Genomic DNA, 19463 nt, shown 5'->3' with positions numbered 1-19463 from the left:
ACAGATACGCATTTTTATTGCTTAGAATAAGATAATCAATATGAAGAGAAATTAAAACACCATAGAAGTACATTTTCAGTTATTAGAGAATATTAGAGGTAAAATGCATTTTGGTATTAGAAATGTATGAGATGTATGAAATCATTATGTTTCTACATTCAGCTGTATGGCTCCCAATAAACTAGCAGGTTATACATGTTACCAGGCTTGTAACAAATAAAAAAAAAAAAAGTCTGTACAATTATACCAGTTTCTTCCAGTGAAAAACTAAAAATGTATGGCATTTTTGGATGTCTTCTCTTCTTACAATTTGCCTCTCCTGTGACTAGCCATTAGCACTTTGTATTTTGAAATGACACTCGCCAGCTGTATCGAGCTGCCAGGCTGCAGCTCTACACTGTACCCTGCATCACCGTGTGCCAGCAGTGACCCAACCCAGCGACAGAGGGCTGGATCTCTGCACTACTTTTTTTCCTCGGGGAAAGGTGTGAGTTACAAAGTAGAATTCAAACTGCTTCCCAGCTACAGTCATGTTTCCCAAGAGGCACTGAAAAGACTGAGTTTGTGTATAATTATGAAATACATTGTCAGGGGATGCCAACCGTGCTGAAATATATGAATGTTTTTAACTCACTAAACATGTCTCAACTCAGCAGCATGCTTATCTAAAAACCAAAATACTACTTTTGATGTTTTAGGTATGCAAAAATTCAGAGATAAGGTAATGCTAAAACCTTACACGTTTGGGCTAGAGTAGTAAAGTTTTTGTTTGGTCTATAAAGTGATTCTGAAAATAAATTTGTTAAGGCTTTTTCAAACTTAGTCTTAAAATTTTGCTACTGCAATCTATATTTAAATAAAGCTTTTATTAACAGTTTTATGAAGAAACAAGCTTAAAATCTGTTGACTCATACACAAGTTACAAGAGAAATCACATTTGTTTCCAGAAGCTTTAGTGTCACTGTTAGTTTGTTTTCTGGAGAAAGGATCTGATGATTCAATGTTCAGTCAGTATTTCTTCTGCTGTGTCAAAGAATATTCTCTCTATTGTATTTTTTGTCATAAGTGGTAATGAACTACTTTTTATACAGCAAACGTTTCACACTGAAATAGATTAAAAGTCACTCCAGTCAAAAACTATGCTAACACGTATGTTCCCTACACGTAGTTACACTACAAGCACCTGTGCTGTCTCCCAACACCCATATACAACTCCGAATTACCAGTTTAGATAATGACCTAAAGCACCATATTTCAATCAGTTAAAAAAGCCCACTTCTTTAAGACATAAATCCACTTTAAAAATCCAGAGCTTAGTGCAGTGGGATAAAATACCATAAATATGGATTAAGTGTTTGGTGTCCTTCATTATTTATTGCTCTTTATTCGCCTTCAGCAAAATCCACATGAGGAAAACGCATCACCCCTTCTTGATGCATTTCCTACTTAACTACAGAAAGTTGACTATACCCTCCAGACGATACATGAATGTGATGACACTTAAGAAATAAGAGACAGCAACAATCTGAGAATTGGAGAGAAACCTTTCATACAGTGAAGACCAGAAAAAGAAAAAAGAAGGAAAAAGCTCTCTCCAAAAGGTTTTTTCCTTTAAAATGAATTATTGATCTGTGGACTTTTAGTAGGTGATGAAGTATCACACAATCTGAAAAAAATACTGCAAATAATATATATCTACATATATATTTTTATATGCACACAAATAAAATTTGGCAAAAATAGAACATTCAAAGTTAACTTAATATTTATCCTGTCAATGATAATTGCAGGCGTAGCCGTGAGGAAGCTCTTTTCCGCAGCAGGCATTCAGTGTGTTCACAGGTTTAATGCTCTTAAACTCCAATTACTTCCAGTGGTAGAGTCAGTACCTTTTTAAATTACACTTTGCTCATGTGAGAGCTAACAGTCACCGTGCCATCCCTGATAAATAACGCAGGACAAGAAATAGCCAATGGATTTCTTGTCCCACTCAAACAGTTAGAAATGTAATTGGGGCAGAGGAAAACAAAATACGAAAACAAGACAAAACCGGCATGGGCTTAGATGGAACCAAACAGAGGTACCTATCCATGTAGTGTTTCTACCCAATGCACTAGTGAAACAACATTTTTCAATTACCAGTCTGCTATGTTCTTTCCCATTCACAGAGTGGTTTCACAAGCCACGGAACTGTATCTTTGATGTTCATGATAACCATTCCTAACTCTTTGTGAACTACACTGCTTAAATCCCCCCGAACATCTGTTTATTTTCTCTTGTAACATAGTCCTACAGTGTGAGATTAACAGACACAGGATAGGCCTCCAGGCACGAATAATGTAAATTAGCCTAATCTCAAGAAAACAAGATGTGCACTTAACCATAAATATTTTTTGTAACAATAAACATAACATACCTGGTAGTCGGTTTTATATTAGTTCTTACATCAGATCTACTTCTGAGGTTCTCCAAAACCCAAACACATAACATTATTCTTACTCTTCCATGGCTGAGTAATATTTACAGATATTAGTGCTATATCCATTTCTACAATCATTCAAGACACATTATATAACTTTATTTTTTTATTTGACAAGCAGCAGTATCATGTTCGTCATTTTTTTTTTTACATTTTAATGTAGATACAATTATTAGGTTATCTGTCATATTACAATATTTAGGTTTGTTTTTTTTTTTAACTTTGTCTTAAGATACATTAAAAAACATCAACTGCAAACGTGAAAGGGGAGAAAAAAAAAAGCATGGTATCCAACCAATTTTCCACATTTCAGCAATGCTTCACTCATTCTTTTAGTAAAGTTTTAAGAAATGTCATAATGACATGAGCTTGAAATATCTATAGGCATTTTCATTGACGCTCATGACATGGCACTGGTGACGTTGTAAACAGCAGAAAAACAGGGGCTGCCAAGTGACCAATTATGGAGGCACAGGCCTGCCTCTTCCCACAGGAACACACCAAACAGTGACAGCAATGATCTCCGTACAATCATACCTGCAGGATAGCAACATCATGCTACATAACTGTATTCGTCTGCAGAGGCCTGGCTTCGCTCTATGTACTGTTTGTCTATCAGAACTTCAATACACTTCTTAATCATGCTGATACTGGGGTTAAACCTAGCTCTCGATTGGCTAATTACCTGCAAAAGAAAGACACAGTTTTTGTGTTTGCCTTTTTTTTTTTTTTTTTTTTACAACAGTTATAAATGCTACAGGAATATTCACTAAGGGTTTTAAAGCAAATTCAGTATATTTTTCTTTTAAAGACAGGATTAAATAAACCTGGACTAGTTCATTTATAACAATCAACAAAGCATCTCTATACACTAGGGTCAGGAAACTTAACCTGGCTGCTCAGCTCACTGATTAGTTTGCCTGCATGTTAACCAGATCTTCTCAGCCCTCTTGCTTGCTTAATTTGTCACAGTACAAATGAAGATAAATATTCTGATTAAAAAGTAATCTAATATTAACCTATTTCTTCATGTTATTATCACAGTTTAAGCAAAGTGAAAATTTCGTAAAGCCGTAAGTGCCTTTCCATGCCGGCTCTGCTGACTGACTTCTCTTCCTAGACTAAGTCCCTTTCACTTCTGTTCATATACTTTCATTGTTCTGGAATATTTAATTTATGGACTTCCAAATTTTCTTTGAGTTACGTTAGTCTTGGAAATCAAATGCCTGAAGAATGTGTTAATCTTAGTTATATATTTTGCCTGTAGCTTCTCATTTGTTCAAAGTGAAAAGTGATCAAGAAGGTGATTTTTATTTCAGCTGCATTTCCTCCTTACAGCTTTTCATGGCTGGCTTTGTCCCAGCTTTACAGCTTGCTGGAGCCCTCTGTGAGCGAATAGAACTCACCAGGTAGAAATCACCCAACAAAGTAAACAAAAAGCTCCAAAGAGTGAGTTTTGTTGGGCTAGCAGCCAAGGGTCTGGTATGTTCCACAGCAGTACAAATGAGAAGAAACTAACCAGCTAATAGATCTGCTCGGATTTCACCTAACTTCAGCCCTACATTCAAGCTGATTGTCATCATCATACTTCACGTATTTACTTAGGACAGAGAGAAAAGATAGAATTTTGTATTGGTAGGAACTTTTTTTTGTTTTGGTTTTATCAAAGATAATACAAGTAAGAAGGATGGACAGAAATACCAGATGGTCAGAATAAAAAATTTTCTGGAAATGACTGCATTCACCTTTCCCCTCCATTATTCCCACTGACCTTATTCATTTTGAGGGATAAGCTACCTCATCCTACAAGCAACTCCAGCATGGAGCTAGAAGTAAACTATAGCAGCAGCCCTAACACGACTAACCATCACATGTTGACATATACAGGCCCTTCAAGGGCCTTGAATATTTTCTTGGACACCTAACCTGAAATCACGTGTGTGCTGCTGTAGTCTGTTAGAATCAGAGCTAGGAGTCTTTGACCATATGCCTAACAACAGTATAATCCTGCCCTTATATGTAAGAAAAAAAATATTAATGAGGTGAGAAAATATTAATCATTCATAGTAAACAGACTTCCTTTCAAAAGATTCATTCTTACTCCTCAAGAAGTCAGACTAGAAATTTTAAGTGAATGCATTATTTCTGAGTATAAAAATATCATTATAAAAGTAACGAGAACTAAGTATTATAATAATAAGTAACAATATCACAAACGAATGTTTTAAGAAATAAAAAGGCTCCTGACAGTAAATCAAATCTTATTACAAGGTTAGCAGGGGAAAAAAAAGCAAGTTGGACAGCCAAGAAGTCACTTATGCATATTCCACAGGTTCAACAGAAGTGACAGTTATTCATTTTTTAACAAACTTCAGTTTAGTTAGAAAGCTGAGCATCTTCACCTCAAAACCACCTGGCAGTTTGGCCTTATTCATGTAACATAAAGCAAAACAAGTTACTGAGCTCAATGCAGACACAAGTAGGTAAAATTTCCACTTAACATGAGATTTTCATCTCTGTGTTTAAGCATTAAGTATACAAAAACCTGTCTCTCCACAATTTGCTCTAAAATCTGGCAATAATTTCTGAAGTGCCTAAAAGGTACATCTATATCACAGACTGTAGAGAAGACACTTAACATTTTAAATAATCTAGCTCAGGTCCCTGTAACAGTTTAGCTGAGGATGCAGAGAGACTGGCACAAGTTAATTCAGAGTGCAAAAAAAAAAGAAGGAAAAAATAACCCTAATGGATTTTTGTATTGCTTCACCTTATCGCTTGGAGTTTCACAATTGCTCATTTAAGGCTACATCAGGTCCCCACAGCACACTGCAGCATCAATTCTTTAGAAGCCTAGCCTTCAGTTTTAAATGCTCTAATCCACCTAGGATGTAAGTAGCATTCAAAATTGAGAACTAAAGACTAAATGATAAAGGATATGATTTTCAAAAGTGTCATAAATATAGTTAAAAGCTAAGGTAAAAAAAACAATACTGGAGGATGTGGCTGGTCATAGATAAATGGAACACCAACTTTACACTCTACTTGGTTCTTAACTGAGCAACAATCAAAATATCCACCCTTCTAGCAGAATGTGAAAAAGCTCCAGATGTCAATAGACTGTACTATTCTGCAAGAGTACTGCAAGAGCAAAGCGCAGCAGAGATGTCCGATTAAACAAAGGAAGAAGAAACCAGGAAGGACTTTTTGTTTCCAAAACATAAAAATTTGTAATCTATTCCACCCTTATAAACAGGTCTCAAGCAAAGTACACTTTGAAAACTCTAAGAATTTGAGAGTAGGGAGAAAAAAACTGTTTTCAAAGATGAAACAGGGCTTGCCTACCATTTTCTAGTTTGAACTGTAAATTCTTACAGGACTTCATCATAATTGCATGGATGATTTATGCAACAGGAAACCAAATAACCAAAGATTTTAAGAATAATCAAGACCTACAGTGCCTCATCTTTTACATATTCAAAATCAGATTTCTTAAATTAAGCTTGCTTTCAGAGTATTTGTGTACAAACACTATTTCAATATCCAAAATCTTTAAGATATCTCACATAGCAAGTTCTGGACTTATAAACTCTCTGTAACTGCTTATTTTTGTTAGGAAATAGAAATTAAGTGGCGCGTGTGGTAAGCTGCTTCCTCCATCACCACAAGACAGAAAGCACACAGCAGATCTCAAAAATGACTGAATGCCTCTCCACTTCCATGCTCAAAATTGTCAAATAAAGCAGGAATCTTTATTCCCTCTCCCACTGGTCCTTTCTGAGGCTACCCAGCAAGGCTCAGGAGACACAAGAATTAATTAGACTGAAGAATGAATGCCTTGGAAGGCAGAGAAAACCAGAACTGGGAACTGGTTGATAGGAGCAAAAGTCAGGTTGGAGTAAGAAATACAAGTGGGAAGTGGGAGATAAAGGAAAGAAACTGCACTTCCTTCCCAGCCAGTCTATGATAGTCCACAGATCATTAATCTAGAATCTAAAAATTCTAGACAACTGTCCCCTTAATGGAAAAGGGAGATTAAGAAGTGCATGTCTACATACTCAGACAACTTTTAAAATTTAAGCCATGAATTAGAATAAAATCACGATTAGAGCTCAAAAATGGCTAGGGCCTTCTCTGACAATTCCATACTTAAGTTTTCAATTAAACCCATAGCTCTGACAATGACTCTTACAGGATAAGAGGAAAGAGCAAGCACAGAGGCACTTTTAATGCTTGATTCCTAAGACACATTTACAAGCACATAACGATAGTGCTCCAGTACTGCAGTTCAAAGCGGGCTCCAATTAAATTCTCACTAATTTCACAGAGGTATTAGTTTTGACATGGGAGAGTTTTGTGGTCTGATGTTTTGCCCAACTACCTTGAAGATTTTCATCAAACCATGCTTAAGAAGAGGATTTTCTCTTACCTCCTGAATAAGAGCATTATGTCGCAACACTTTACGTGCTTTCATGATACGGACTATAGCAGCTTGAAGATACATTTTTCTGTCTTCATCCACAGCACTTCTGGTCTGCTCCATCTCCTATGATATAGGAAGAATAGTAATGCTTAAAATACAGTAACATCAAGAAAAGCTTCATAAAAGTATCTTGAATCTATACTTTTTACTTTATAAAAAGGGATCAATAAGTACAAAAGTCTAGGTGAAGTTCAATTCCAGGCAAAGTACTTCCATAAACCAATAATATTAGGCTTCGTGAAAGTCAGCAGGAAGGTAGGAGAGAGACATCCAAACCAGCATTTTTGCTAGGGAGAAAGGCAGGCAGAATTTACTACAGTGTATTGAGTTTGGCAGCACATAGGTCTCTTGTACAAAATTCTATGTCTTAAGAGCTACAGAGGGAACATGAATTATCCACACTAGAGTTAATTTTAGCTGCCAAAGAACAAAAACCGTAGGAAAACAGAGTTGATGGGTTCTGCTGTTCATGGAATAAGCTGCTTTTATAAATACCACCAACGAAAAGTCTCATTAGATAAAATAAGCTAAATGTCAATCCCATTTGATACAAGAGGAATAACTATTATTTATCTTTTCTTCTGCTTTCTTATTCCCTATTCCATCTTCTCTTGCCTATATTTTAAGTACAGAATTTGCAGCACTTAAAGCTTTAAATTTAAACAATTTCTTTATGGTGACACAAATCACACAGGGATTCTTACATCCACTTACACCAAACTAATACAATAAATTTGATTTTAGAAAAATAAGTTTCCTAAGCTGCTCAAGGTAGAAACACCAAAGAATACTTGCCTGTGGCGTGTCTTTCTGCATTGATGTAGTAATTTTAAATTTTGTTCGTTTACTGCTGAAGTTCATGTTTAATGAAAACGTAGACTCTACCTCTATATCTTCCTGCAATAAAGAATCTTTTTAAGAAATCAGAAAATGATAACAATTTACTTTGAAAAAAATCAGTTGGGGCCTGCATAACATGTAAACAATTTCATATTTGAGCTGGAAATTCTAAAATGCCACTTAAACTAGGTCAACTTTTCAAGCTACAGTTTAACTAACCTAAAAATCAAGTCTATTTTAGAAAACACTACAAAGAACTCCAACATACATGAATTTTGTTAACAAGTCAATACGATTAAAGCAGTTCCTGTTTTACGACTTTGATAGCTTATCTTAGATGCAAACACTCTGCATTTAAACTTATTTTCTCCCTGCAAAGAAAGCAGGATTTGCCTCAAGAGAGAGAACTGTTGCTTTCACAACTATTACTGATGTTACCTTTCAGACCTTAAGGAAAAACATCTAAGCATTTTGTTATGTTATAGCAGAAACAGTTGACAAGCTGCAACTTCTATGGTCCACATCTATCTGCACATTTCTAATTTTTTTTCCTGTTAGAATCTCAATTCTATTCCACATCTAAAAGTCTACTTCTTTCAATAAATGGTAACTACTCCCTGCAGTTCAAACACCTTTATATTCAACTAACAGGATGACCTAGTTGATCTTTGCAATTTCTAGCCAAGAGTCTGTACAAGGATTACCAATTTCCAGCAGAATAAAGTTACTATGCTTCTTAGACTTTGGAATCTTGCCAAACCACGGTTGCCTCAAGTGCAAATACTTTGGTAAACACAGTCAATATTTATCTAAATATATACTCAAAACAATATTAATTCTAATTTTATATTCTGCAACAAATATTCTTTATTATAATATTTTATAATATCCAAGCATAGCTAGTAAATTTAACATGAAAGCACAAAGATCAACAGCTTTAAAAATATACGCTAACATTAAATTTTAGCATTATTCTGCTTACATAGTTGAGTATAAACCAAAATAAACTGGGTGTTGTGCATGAACTAAAAAAGAATGATTCTAATGAACCAATAACAATTTTGCCAAAAGTTTATTTTTTCTTCCCCCCTCTCTCCTCTTTCAAAACAAGAACAAACAAACAAAAGCAAACGACAACATTTAATATACTGTACTTTACTGTGTACCCCAGATACAGGTAAAGAGAAGTTAGTGTATTTAATTTCACTGCTTAAGCCACTAAAGTTCACTAGCTTATTCAATAAGTAGGCTGATAGACTGTCTACAGATTTGGTTTCGCATTGCTGGATGGAGTGCAAAGAAAACAGAATTAGCAGAGATGTTTGAATACAATAGCCTGGAAGTTAAAGAATCAGAAAATGCAGTGGTAAACATTAAAAGGTAAAAGGGTTGGAAAGTTGTATTGCTCACTCTTCAATGACATATGCTTAAAGAAACTGTGCAAACCTTATGACAGACATAAATAAATGTAAATCCTTTAAATAATGGGCAATTTTCTAAGATAATGAAAAATCTCACTGTCTTCTGTAATAGCTCCCCGTGTCATATTTCACCCATGCGTTTAACAGACATCTTCCCAGCCACTGATGCAACCTGAGCTCATTTCTAGATATTGAAAGCATGTCCTATGCTTCACCCAAGCATCAGATCTTCCTTGTCATCTCACTTTCCATTTTCTAATATTTTTCTAGTTAAAAGAAAAAAACAGCTATCAGAGTAGCTTTGGATTTCTTCTCATAAGCGTAATCAACAGCTTGTCTCAGTTTCTTCTACCTAATACTGTCTGAATAACGGGCTTTCTGGTCTAGCTGGAAGCACATGCTGAAGTCTGTATGGTACACACAGGCACTTCTGTAGTGTTTCTTACATAACACATCTGTGCCCTTCGCTATTTTGGAAAAAGGGTAATTGGTTTCACATAGGTCATAGAAGCATGAGGCAGAGTCAGAAACGGAACCCATATCAACCATTGCCTTAACCACAAGCAAAGCTCAGATATTACTGGAATTCCATGAAACTCATGGAACAATAAGAGTTCGGAAAACTGCAGCAAAAATCCTCTCACACAAGCCCTCCTTGCTTCCTTTTCCTCCTCCTTCCTCCTCCTGTAATCTATCAGCAAGGAAGAACATGGTTGCGGTTACTTTCAGTCTCTTAATCCCACAATATTTTTTTGTTTTAGAACCTCTGTAACACTCTTTGGTTTACTCCTTGGGCTCCTTCCCACGACTCAGCACAACTCTGAAAGTGGTGTGTTTAAGAGTATTCCCCTCCAACAGCAGAGAGTCTAAAGCCATATGGAAGAAATGCAACCGAAATAATTAGCAGTCCTAGCACTATTACCTTTTCAGCACACCATGCTGTTACAGGCATAAAGAGCCTATATGACACAGATAGTCTATTTCCTCCTGTCTCTTTCCTTATAAATACAGATTTATAATTGTTCACAAGGGTCACTAACACAGTTTAGAAATCTTTAATCTTAAAAAATCTTTAATCTTTAATCTTAAAAAAAGCCTCAACAAATATTAGAATCACAAGACTGAAAACAGGAAATTCTTTTATTACTCCATACCTTGTCTGAGTCATGGTTGATCATTTTGACATCAAGTAAGGATTTGATGGTTTTTGTCAGTTCCTTCTCATTCATTTGTGTACTGTCCTGAAGCTCCTTGTAACTGACAGTTTCACTGTTGTTGAAGGCAAGCAACACTGCCATTTGGTATGTTGTGACCATGGCTACATAAGGTTTGCACAAATAATTCATTTTTACTTCGCCTGTAAGATACAAGTAGTATTTTATAAACTGATGGAATGTGCTGAAAAATGTAATCTGAAGTCTAACTACTAGAGCTCCTCCTACATTTCCAGATATTCAAGTCACACCTAAGTATGCATTTAACACTGGAATGAGAAGACGAAAATTGATGTTGTGAATTGACACATATAGAATGTGGTATACAACAAAAATAACTCTGATTATCAGAATCATAAATACCAGAACAGTAGTGTTCTCAAGAAAAAAGGAAACCTACACTGTTGAACTTGAATAACGCAATATAATTTATAGTGATAAAAAAAGGAAAATCCAAATAGTCTCATTGCAATGCATAAACTTCATGTAGTAACAGCTTACACAGAATGACAGTATAGTGATTACAGGAAAGTTGTTTGAAGAAAAGATTTAAAAACAGGATAAAAGAGTTGTCCAGTAAAATTTTTCACGCTATTCTTATATGCTTTAAAAATCCCCCTGAAACAAACAAACAAAAAAAAACAAACAACAAAAAAAACCCAGAAGAAGCACTGAAAAAATCTGCCTGAAAGTAGATTCCTATTTTCCATGTGAAGGTGAGTTTGAGTTAATGGCAACTTTCTATTGTCAGAACTAAATTTTCATTACATTATATTGGATGCTAGTCTGCTTTTCACCATACTAGCATGTAATTATGTTGTGGTGCTCAGTTGTTGAAGTCTGATACTGAAAGCACTTAAAATACGATTGACTGATACTTACTAAACTAAGCTACAATTTTGTATATCTCTAAGATATTTTTAACATATATTTCTATACAGTAAATACAAACATAAGTAAATATATGTATGTATTTACTTAGATAATTACACGTCTCAGTAAAATGGTATAATACGCATTCTTAAAATTATATAATATTCAGATAAGGAACATCTGAGACTACAGAAACTATTTCAGGGCAATTGTTACTAACTTAGCAGTTCTGCAGTGCCAGTCTGTAGTTAATAATGTAGAACTCTAGTTTCACTTGGATTCAATAAATCACGGGTAACGTATTACAAAACATAAATTTTGGAAATACTAAGCAGCAAATACTAAAGTAATTTATAATGCAAAATAAGTCAGTTAACTTTCTACGCACAAAATGTTCTGACTCCAGAAGTCTGTTGCCATTTGAAAAGGATTTTTTGCAAATAACTGTCAGTTGCATAGAGCTTAAGTTTAGCAAAGCACTTATTTTTACCTGTACAAAGATAATGTAACCAAGTAAGCTTCCTTCCACTAAAATGTTGACTGTAAAATAATTCAAACTGCAAAACAAAATGAACTTCAATTAGTCACACATACAACTACTTACAATAGTTTACTATCACACTACCATCTCAGTGAAGAAGTACTGGTTTTATGTTCACAACATTGGATACAAATATTGCAGATAAATTCACAACAGCATTTTCCTTTAGAAGATGGTGATGGACTGAACATCAGTCATTTAATGAAGTACTTCAACATATTAATATTATCATATCGCTTAACAACTAAATAAAAAAGATTGTTGACACAATCATACTCTCATAGCACAAAATGCTGCAGTTAAACTGTGTTCCAAAGAAGTATCCAAGCTACTGAATTTAAAAGAATTTCTAGGAGGCTTTAACAATCAGTCTTACTAGGTTTTATTATCCTGCTTCTTCCAATTGCATGTGTATTTTTATTTTTTCACCCTGGTGAAATCATTCTCTATTCCATGGCTTTGATATCCTTTTCAAAATCAATTCAGAAAATCCATTTTATGGATTCTTTTTTTTTAACAATATCCTTCAAAAAACAGAAACTTTTAGTTAACAAGTATTTCCCACAGTCAGCTACATGTTGACTTTCATGACGAATCACATCTTACATTCCTGAACACATTTTTAGGGGTAAGCTTGAAAGTGGGCACAGGTTTTGACACCTTCCAATTTTGCTTTCAGGCTAGACACAACTAGAGAGTTTGCAAACACCTCAGAATCAAGAAGTGACTACAGATGCTCAAATTTCTGGAGAAATCTTCCAAAACTTATTTTCACAAAGAAGTACATATTTATGACTTAGGAAGTAACACAATAAAGTTGTGCTGACACCCAAAAATTGAAGTATCCCCTCAAAATCAGTATTTTAAAAATCCTATATGCAAGACTAGTATTAGTAGTAACGGTAATTTCTTCCTTCTTTTTTCAATTTACATTAATTTCTTGTCGTTACAAGACATCAGTCATTCTGGAATGTATTTTTTCCTGATATTTAAATTAGACACACACAAACATATAGCAAAACAGGAATACGAAAAAACCCCCCACCACCTCTAAACAAGAAAAGGCCTTAAAAACAACTTTAAAATTCCACTCTTTAACAATTTTTTTGTGTGTGTGTGCAAAGGAAAATTAGCTATGCAGTTTGAAATCTGGCACTAAAGGGCACAAATTTGTTTACTGTAAATGAGACCACTTTCCAAAAGACTCTAGGAAGAGACTCAAAGCTATATTTATGTACATTTAAATGTCATTTTCACCAACAAATAATAAGAGGAGGAAGAGCATAAATGAGCTGTAAACTGTGATAAGAAAAATCAGATTTACAGAGAAGCAGAAAAATAATCTTATTCTCATATTATACACAATACATCAATCCTGCCATTTCTGGAATCTAGCAAGCAGTGGAGAGAGAGTAAGAAAAAGCCCTAGGAAATGAAATGAAGGACTGGATTTTGCAGAACAAATAAGGGTATTCCAGAATGTTTTTAAAAAAACCTTTTGAGGACATGACTTTCAGCTTACTTATTCTGTGGGCTAAACTGATGCAGAAAAGTTACTCTGACAGGATGGAAAAGAAGAATTTCTTCAAAGCATAAAGGGGAAGTTTATGGCAAGGCCTGTAAAAACCAGTTTTTATTTTAACATATGTAATTTAAGAGTCTGATCATTTTGCTTGTAAGGAGAAATATAAAAGGCCTTTTAGTAGCATTTCAGTAGCTATGGCATTCTCCTGGATGTCCTCTGAAAGTAACTGAAATTTGTCTGAAAATGCAACAGAAAAATTAAAATATAAATTTGGCCTTAATCCTACGTATTATCCCTATAGCCAAGAGGAACAAATCAGACTGCATATATTGCCAAGCACCTGCTAAACCTTAGTTTTAGTATTTAAGCTGCCGCTTTTTTTTTTTTTTTTTTAAGAAAAAAATTGCAAAATTTTGCCTTTATACTTCCTGTTGGAAAGAAGCAAGAAAAGTGTGACTGGCAGACTATCCTGATGTCAGGTCTAACTACTTTTTGGCAATGAGAAAAACTTAAGCAGATTCAAAGAATCTTTCCTTAAAATTGGATCAAGTCTCCCTATACTCCACGTAGCCAACACTGTGTACACATTAATTCGGCTTACTCTGATTTCGTCTGGCAACTCTGATCAACACTGAAGGAAAATACAAAAAGGAGGACTTTTGACCTCTTTTAGAATCAGGTGTTTCTCCACCCACAAGCTTACATAGTATGAGAACCAGTACTTGTATACCATTCAAATAAATATGTATTTATAGGAAGCTCCAGCAGCCTCAGAGCCTGAAAAAGCTGCTAAACAGTTTGCCCAGTTACAGACGTACTCCATACTTTGGAGTGTAACTGGAAAACGTTTTCTTCTTTCTAAATCCTGGCCAAAATCCTGAGAGAACCCTCTCTTCATAGGTCAAATGATCAAATTTGACAGTAAAGATAGACACTGTCAATTTTCCAAAGACTTCCCAAGGTCATGTTCTGTTTCCTCAGGGGATTATAATTTGGAGCATTAATTCCAGCTAGGTGACACATGACTAAGTTTGCTCCTTTGAACTGGCAAAACAGTGAAGTTAGATAAGCAACCCAGACTCTGAGCTGCTTCTGATATGCAAGTCTAACAATTTTCCAACTGAGGCACAAAGGCCAATATTCCTATTTTAAATCCACAAAGAACAGCAAAATGTCATCAGTCACCTTCTGTGGATCCCACAGTATGGGCTGGAAACTGTTACATTGCTAAAACGAAGCAGCACTTAATATAGCGGAAATAAAAGCAGAATAAATAGTTCTAATACTTAGTAGTAATACATTAAAAAACTCCTTCACCATAGAAACATACATTTACCATTATAATTTAGATTAGAGAGCAACTTAAGGTATAAAAAACAGCTTTAAAAAAATTTGTTATGTCCAATTATATGAAATTGCCTGACCAATTTGGTGGCCTTCTATGACGGGGTGACAGCATCGGTGGACAAGGGACGAGCAATGGATATCATCTACCTGGACTTGTGCAAAGCTTTTGACACTGTCCCATACGACATCCTTCTCTCTAAACTAGAGAGACATGGCTTTGATGGACGAACCACTTGGTGGGTAAGAAGTTGGCTGGATGGCCGCACTCAGAGAGTGGTGGTCAATGGCTCAATGTCCAAGTGGAGACCGGTCATGCGTGGCGTCCCTCAGGGGTCCTTGCTGGGCCCGGCCCTGTTCAACATCTTTGTCAGCGACATAGACAGTGGGATAGAGTGCACCCTCAGCAAGTTCGCCGACGACACCAAGTTGCGTGGTGCCGTCAACACGCTGGAAGGGAGGGATGCCATCCAGAGGGACCTTGACAGGCTGGAGAGGTGGGCCCGTGCCAACCTCATGTAGTTCAACCAGGCCAAGTGCAAGGTCCTGCACATGGATCAGGGCAATCCCAGGCACAAATACAGGCTGGGTGGAGAATGGATCGAGAGCAGAGTGCTGGTGGACGAGAAGCTTAACATGAGCAGGCAATGCGCCCTTGCGGCACAGAAGGCCAACCGCATCCTGGGCTGCATCAAGAGGAGCGTGGCCAGCAGGTTGAGGGAGGTGATTCTGCCCCTCTACTCTGCCCTGGTGAGACCCCACCTGGAGTACTGTGTCCAGTTCTGGAGCCCCCAACATAAGAAGGACATGGACCAGTTGGAGAAGGTCCAGAGGAGGGCCACGAAGATGATAAGAGGGCTGGAGCACCTCTCCTATGAAGACAGGCTGAGAGAGTTGGGGCTGTTCAGCCTGCAGAAGAGAAGGCTCCAGGGAGACCTGATAGCGGTCTTCCAGTACCTCAAGGGGGCCTACAAGAAAGATCGGGAGATGCTGTTCAGTAGGGCCTGTTGTGATAGGACAAGGAGTAATGGTTTTAAAATAGAGGGGGCTAGATTTAGATTAGCTATTAGGAAAAAATTTTTTACGATGCGACTTATAGAACACTGGAACAGGTTGCCCAGAGAGGTGGTGGATGCCCCATCCCTGGAAACATTCAAGGCCAGGCTGGATGAGACTCTGAGCAACCTGATCTAGTGGGGGATGTCCCTGCTCCTTGCAGGGGGGTTGGACTAGATGACCTTTGAAGGTCCCTTCCAACTCTAACCATTCTATGATTCTATGAAATTTTTATTGCCTAAAAGGTACTTCACCATTAAACACATTTTAGCAAAGATCAACACACATATTCTGTATTTTAACACGAATATTGTACAGATTACATTTAGAACACAATAACATAATCAAAAGTAATAAAATATTCCACATCTACAAAGCAGATGTACTCACATAAAAAGAGACTATTTTGCCAGATTAAAACCTTTTCTGTTTTGAGAATTCACAAAATTAGCTCTAAAGAAGTTTGCATTAAGCTTGATTTTGAATGGCTCCTATAAAATATGGGACAAGATATCTGTACCTGCATTTCAATTTGGTACTCAACCTGTACAGATTTAATATTAGAAACAAAATCTTCTTTTACCTAGAAATTGGTTTTAAAGCTAAGAATCAACTCAGTGCATTTGATTGTATTTATTAGTATCTCCCTCATATGGACTGGAAACAGGATAGCCATGATTTACAAACAAAATGAAGCAGCTTGGGTTTTTCTCTGTTAGAGTGATCATCTTTTATTTGGGGTAGTTTTACATTTTCCACATGTTTACAAGAAGCCTCCTACTAACCTACCATCTGTACACTTTTTTCCAGTTCCTGAGGAATTGCAAATGTAGAAGAAGGAGCCTGAGTTAGAGGCCATGCACCAGCCTAAATGTATCAGGAAAAAGAAAAGCATTAACATTTCCATACAATATGCATATTAAGAAAAAATTAGAGAGATCTATAGTGTATTATGCCTAAGACATTGAATTTAGGCCAGAAGTTTTACTGCTCATTTTTTACTACTCATTATGCATGCCCCACTGAGGTATTAATTCAAGACAAGAACACAAGACATTCTACATCACTCTTGTTTAGTGCGCTAGTGGGTTAATTTTAAAAGGAAAAACTAGGAAAATAAATTATTCCACAACGATCACAAGGTAGCAGTTTCCATACAAGAAGTATTCATAGTTAGAATAATTGTTCGCTTGTTATCAAAACATAGAAGTTATGTACAAATAACTCAATAGTAATAAACATACATTAGTACCTGTAGAACATATATCTGAAAACTAATTCCCAAATCTATAATCGTGTCCTGGTTTTTGATAAAGTTGTTGAATTTATTGTTGAGATCAGCACTAACACTCATGTCTGTATACATTCGATGCAGCTTGCTGGTAAATTCATAACCACAGGCTTGCTGTGAAGAAATATTGTAACAGGTTTCACAGTGAAAACAGTACTTATTATGTAAATTATACAGATTTACTACTAAAATATGAAAATCTAGTCAGCAGAAGTGTTTTTATAATATTTACAGAGAATACTAGTCACAATAGAAAACAAACATAAAGAAAATTATCAGATTTATCTTAGTTTCACTTTCTATACATTGATTTAGATGAACAATGTTATTTTATAAAATTGAAAGATAGAGCTAGTTTAAGAAAGCCCTTGGTACTTTTATAACGTAAATATGAATTATTCTAATACACTTAACAAAACTCCCCAAAACCTGATAAAAATCTCAAATGCCTAAGTAATACTTGGCCATACATCTTTTGTAGACTACCAAGAAATTAGTTTTTCCTTTCAGCTATTGGAAACAGGTTCTACCGATTGCTAAGTTATCTCTGGCACCCTCTGCTGCTCCCTCTCAACATTACATACTCGTACGTTTATTCTGCATTAGAAGAATATTGTATTACCTTTAGTTTATTAATCATGGCTTCTTCAGAATCCATAGACATAGATAAACCATGAATTAATCTTTTTGCCAACATTCTGGCATAGAACTGCATTAAAAAAAATCAGATATGACAATTTTAAGAAGTGTAACCACATTCTTCAATTATACTTTAAATGCAACACTTTAACATTTATTGAATATCAAAAGTTACCTTTTGGAATACATCTTTGTCATCAATGTATTTGAAAACAGTAATGAAACTTGTAAGTTTGTCTTCTACTTCATTCTCTGTCATTCCTTTTGCTGATTTCTTCAACAAATTGTCACAGTACTTGGCCAGCTCAAGTTAAAAAAAGAAAAAACAAACCCAAACCTACTTGTCAAGCTTGAGAACAAATCTATGCCAAGGTATTCCAAACTTCTACACAAAAGTTAAAGCATGTAATAAGTCATAGTCTATAGTCTCATCTTCTATTACAAGGGCTGTATTAATAAGTAAATGATACATAATACATCCACAGAAAACAAATTATATATCAAAACCTACAATTGCACCAATTTTGCACACCCACTCTGCAGGTTAAGTTATTTATTGCTACTTAAATACACACCTAAGGCTGACTTAGTGTGAGAAACAGTTATTCATACGATGGACCCTATCTCAATTCATTTGTCAGTTATAAAAAAGTATTATTTCTTTCTACAATAATATATATCACTTACCAACTCAGGTGCTTTGCAGATCGACTTGGGCTCCCTATAGTTAACTACTGATGTCAAAGCCTACATAGGAACATAGAACAAAACGAAAAAATGTAAATAACTTAAAACTTATTCTTTTGTGAAATTTGAAGAAACAAAACCAAAATGTTCAGGGGGAAAACCATCTGAAATTCTATGAAACCGAACTACACAAAATGGGATGAAAAAAGAAACAGTGTATAAAAGGGTTCGAATTACTGCTCATTTGTGTTTTGAGGAGGAGTAACTCAGTCCCTCAAGAGTCCATGCATGTTTTGCAGAATTTAATAATAATGATAATAATAAACTTAGTTCTAATAAATAATAATAATTATTAAAATTCATAACAATTAGAACTGTTAGCTTAAATACTTTCATGGCTATGCATTTCAAAGACAAAGAATAGCAAGCCTCTTTCCCTGAACAGTCTTATTTAACTTTAAGTTAAATAAAAAAGTTAGCTGTTGCGACAATGACTGAAGTAATGTCTGCTTCCAGATATTCTTTCTGGTCACCCTGAAACATCTAAACAAAGCTTCTATATAAGTAATACTATCAGCACTATGTCAGCAAGCAAATACAAGTTCAAATGTGTACAAGAATTACCAAACTTCCCAAGCCCCACAATCTGTCTATTATTATCTACACTTAAAATTTACATTAAATGGGTCAGCTCCATTTTTGTGTTTTGATTTATGATGAAAAGAAAAGTATTTCTTTCAGGAAAAAAAAGAAACATTAAAGTGGTTCCCTTTGTACACATCATTTCCCCTAACACTTGATTGTCTTTTGTTCTGTTGCATTTCTAAATTAGAAAAACTGCATAAGAACTCTAGCTTTGAACACACGTTGATGCCCTGAAGAATTTTAGTGAGCCTGAAACAGGGTCCCACATTTTGTTTTCCAGTGCTTTATTTACTTCATAAGTAAGTTACCTTGTCAAGGGCACTCATAAAATGTTGATCACCATTCAAAACAGTGTTGATGAGCTGAACAAATTTACTATGTACTTCCAAAACTGACTCCACAAACTGAGTTGGCATCTAAAAAAG

At 35.5% G+C, this 19463-nt stretch overlaps 1 protein-coding gene across 6 annotated transcripts in view; it reads right to left on the bottom strand.

The window, feature by feature from the left end:
* Positions 1–2556: 2556 nt before the first annotated feature.
* Positions 2557–19463, bottom strand: part of CUL2 (cullin 2) — a 46074-nt gene continuing 29167 nt past the window's right edge. For all 6 annotated transcript variants that reach the window (XM_086741968.1, XM_086741966.1, XM_086741970.1 and 3 more), the window contains 11 exons: positions 19347–19454; positions 18394–18453; positions 17882–18010; positions 17690–17776; positions 17029–17181; positions 16566–16643; positions 11801–11867; positions 10378–10580; positions 7758–7859; positions 6909–7025; positions 2557–3164 (listed from right to left, as the gene is read on the bottom strand). In XM_086741968.1, the coding sequence (XP_086598094.1) occupies positions 3033–3164; positions 6909–7025; positions 7758–7859; positions 10378–10580; positions 11801–11867; positions 16566–16643; positions 17029–17181; positions 17690–17776; positions 17882–18010; positions 18394–18453; positions 19347–19454 (1236 nt within the window). In that variant the 3' untranslated portion in view covers positions 2557–3032. The remainder of the gene's footprint in view (positions 3165–6908; positions 7026–7757; positions 7860–10377; positions 10581–11800; positions 11868–16565; positions 16644–17028; positions 17182–17689; positions 17777–17881; positions 18011–18393; positions 18454–19346; positions 19455–19463) is intronic.

Source organism: Chlamydotis macqueenii, chromosome 2, assembly GCF_036417535.1.
Source record: "Chlamydotis macqueenii isolate bChlMac1 chromosome 2, bChlMac1.mat, whole genome shotgun sequence".
Lineage (NCBI taxonomy): Eukaryota > Metazoa > Chordata > Aves > Otidiformes > Otididae > Chlamydotis > Chlamydotis macqueenii.
The sequence above is the reverse complement of the archived record's forward strand: the minus strand, read 5'-3'. Positions and strand labels throughout refer to the sequence as shown.